Source organism: Sceloporus occidentalis, unplaced genomic scaffold, assembly GCF_023333645.1.
Source record: "Sceloporus occidentalis isolate IW3139 unplaced genomic scaffold, rSceOcc1.0.p SCAF_83, whole genome shotgun sequence".
Lineage (NCBI taxonomy): Eukaryota > Metazoa > Chordata > Lepidosauria > Squamata > Phrynosomatidae > Sceloporus > Sceloporus occidentalis.
In genome coordinates this window covers 3,833,800-3,837,275 of record NW_028317063.1, presented here as the reverse complement: position 1 = coordinate 3,837,275, position 3,476 = coordinate 3,833,800, and the positions used below count along the sequence as shown (strand labels likewise).

At 38.7% G+C, this 3,476-nt stretch overlaps 1 protein-coding gene across 1 annotated transcript; it reads left to right on the top strand.

The window, feature by feature from the left end:
* The first annotated feature begins 2,780 nt into the window (after window positions 1-2,780).
* Window positions 2,781-3,194, top strand: LOC149285200 (protein reprimo-like). Its single transcript, XM_089495738.1, has one exon. It carries the CDS (start codon window positions 2,781-2,783, stop codon window positions 3,192-3,194), a length of 414 nt encoding a protein of 137 aa, XP_089351864.1.
* The last annotated feature ends 282 nt before the right edge of the window (window positions 3,195-3,476 follow it).

Sequence of the window (3,476 nt, the reverse complement as noted above, 5' to 3'; positions counted from 1 at the left end):
AAAGTATTGATGGTGAGTGCTGCCAAAACAAGATTTTAAATCGACCTGCTTTTTGGTACTCATTTACGAGGCTGCTGTCCTTTCTGCTGAGTGCAGAAGACATGACCGTCCGGCACTTGAGGAGGACACATACCACCGGGAACAGCCTTTGCCTGCTAGACATGGTCCTCCATACTGTACATGGGCCGGTTGGGTATGTAGTAAGCCCATTGAACAGCAGCAGACCGAGGCGCCTGATTGCCCAATAAGCATACCTGGGAACTTCCAGCTGTGTGGGGCTAGCTGTGTACATGGTTGGGGTTAGACCTCATCAATAAGGTCAGGCTAGCCTCAGACAGCTTAAACCTGTATGGGGGGAATAGGGAGGAAATGGGGCGTTCCTAAACACCACTCCTGCGACCTGGAGACAGAGCCAGGTAACCTGTAGAACTGGAGACGCAACACTTCACCAGTAGACTCCAGGTATGCCAATGAGGCTTAGGTCAGAATACGCTACTTGTAGAGGGTGGCTCCTCTATGGTGCTCCCGGCCTTATTAATCGCAAACATGGCACTCAATGATGTCAGTAAGATAATGTCAGGTGGTGTTAGTAGGCCAAGACTAGACCATGTTACATATACAATAGAACAAGCATATCAGGGAACTCAACAGAGTGTATTACTGGCCAACTCTTTATTTACTAGGTGGGGGGATGTGTTTGGCTCATTCACCTTAACCTCTTAAAAGATGTAATATAGCCATTCCATATGTTGCAAGTAGCCCTGCCCCCACCCCGGCCTTACTCATTCCAGACTCCCATCTAGAAATGGAGTGGAGGGCAGTTCTGGATGAATCAGTCTAGGAAGTTCTCAGGAATGACAACGAGCCCATAATGAACTACAAGGTATCACACAATATGTTACATGCAGCCATTTACGTTAGTTTGACACATAACATACAGTACGCCAGCACCTCCATATGTATTCATTGTGTTCAATCTCATAGAAGATTATGGCAAGAGATAATAATGATTATTCTGGATTTCATAATTTCTAAATATTGTCCAAAAGGGTCTTCAAAAATGAAATAGCAGAACTTATGTTATGTCTTGATATAGCTGATTGAACATTCTATTGATTGCTAGTAGCTTTTTACAATGTTTGATTTGTTTTTTTACCCATAATTTATAATGTTATTGAGGTTGCTTATTTTACTTTCTTTTGGTTTAAAGTGTTGACCTTTTTTATTTAATAATAATCGTTGCCATTTCATTTTGTTGCATCTGATTAATCCTTTGAGAATAAATTATGATATTTTAGGTGCAGATCTTTTTCTGAACCCAAATTCAGTGAAGAAATTCTTCAGATCATTATGATTTTCATTATTTTTCGAACCCCCGGTGGGGTTTTCTTTCTCTTTGTACTCACCAAGCATTCATTCATTCATCCACAATTGCCTCAGAACATGGAGACTCCCCGGATGGTCAGAGTAAATATGCATTATTTGACATTTCCTGTCATATAAAATTTGAAAATTGAGTCAACGTTAACCCTTCAAGGTTTATATATTTGACTAATGGCCAATGTGATTTACTTACTACAATATAAGGGCGGTAATATTGAAAGGTCAATAATATCAAACGGAAAAGCCCTGTTATAATTAACTTGTATTATATAAACTTTAAGCCAAATTATATATTATTAATATTTCTGTAATGAAGAACAGCATATATTGCTCGACAACCATGAAGAGGTCCTTTTACTTAAAGCAAGTAAAATAAACATGCTAAGTTATTATCAGTTTTAATATATATTTCCAGCAGATGGACTCTATCGACATTATTGGTAACTAATACGGAGCAGATACTTCTGATTATTCTGCCTCTCTCTACCCAAGGATCTATGACGAAACGCTGACAGCTGTCTCATTTGTATTGTGATTGTCTCTACTATTTCATTATCTGTGTCACATATGTTGCATGGGTTCTATGTCTCTCTCCTACTCTTTCTGTGTGTATCATCTGTTACCATCCTCTTATTTCTTTTTATGGGCTTTTCTTTGTCCAACTTCAGTATCTTTCACTGACAAACACCTACAGAAGGTCCTCAAGATGTTGAATCATCCTTTTAAATTTTTAATTGTATTACGTATTGTATTGCATAGAGTACGATTGACATTTTTGTAGGTTCTTTTTTTCATAGTTTGCTCATTTATTTCAAAATAATGTATATTTTGCTCTTGTTAAAAGAGGTCTTCTTGTATTTCGTTTAACATATTTTCCCCTTGTTTTTAGTTTAGTATTAGTTTGATTAGTCTGGACTAATGGTAACCGTTTCCGTCATTCTCTAATCCAAAGTATCATTTTCTGTACAACGGAAATGTCTGTTATTTTGTCTACTTGTCATGTTCTCCAGATTCACAGACGGTAAGCCTCTGGTCTTATGAGATCATATACCCCAAATTCTATTACTTGTGTACAAATTTCTGGGGCATTGATTTAATTACTCCAATATTCCAACAGATGGCACTGCATCCTTACATCTCCAGAGCAGTCGCCTAATGGGATTCAAACACCTCCCTCTGGTAAATGGTTGGATACAGAGCAGTATAATAACCATAGACAAAGAGCCACGACAGCTTTGCCTGCCGCACAATTGCCTGTGAACTAAAAGAAACTGATTAAGATTAAAAATAAAGATAAAGCCTGATAAGGAAGAGCGGAAGCAGAAGACTTTCCACTACCTTTAAGAATCATCAACCTCGATGCAGAAGCAACAGGACAGGAGCAGAAGAACGATTGCATGACTAATGGTTTCTATTTCCTGATTACTCTTTGTCGATTCGAGAGGACTACCTGTGTGACTTTTTGTTCTGTTACGAGAAGTTTGGTAGAAAAAGAAAAAATGAACCAAACGGAAGCTGGATTTTTGTTCGTTAATGGCAGTGACTCTATAGGCACGATCTTGGGTTGCTGTACCCAAGCTTCTGTTGTGACAGACAATGGGTTTGAGGTGCCTTCTGTTGATGAGAAAAACCTTTTCATCATGAGAGTAGTCCAAATCGCAGTAATGTGTGTCCTGTCGCTTACGGTGGTATTTGGCATCTTCTTTTTGGGATGCAATCTCCTTATCAAATCCGAAGGCATGATAAACTTTCTTGTCAAAGAGAGACGACCATCAAAAGAAGTTGAGGCAGTAATCGTTGGCCCTTACTGAATGAACAAAGTGAAATATCAGTAGGGAAAATATGCTGATATCCCGACGAAGCGTCTCAAGGAACACATTTTGCCTTTTGTTTCCATGTACAATCGGTCGAAAGAAATGCGAAAAAAAAAAAAAACATCAAATAGAGGGGCAGATATCTGAAGGAAGATGGAAAACAGAAGAAAATGGACAAAAATGTGTTTGAGGTCTTTGGCTTGAAAAGTTCCAAGTGCTTCTCCACAGAGCAAATGAAACCAGTCTCGGAGAAAACATGTAAAAATTCTTACAGCACTT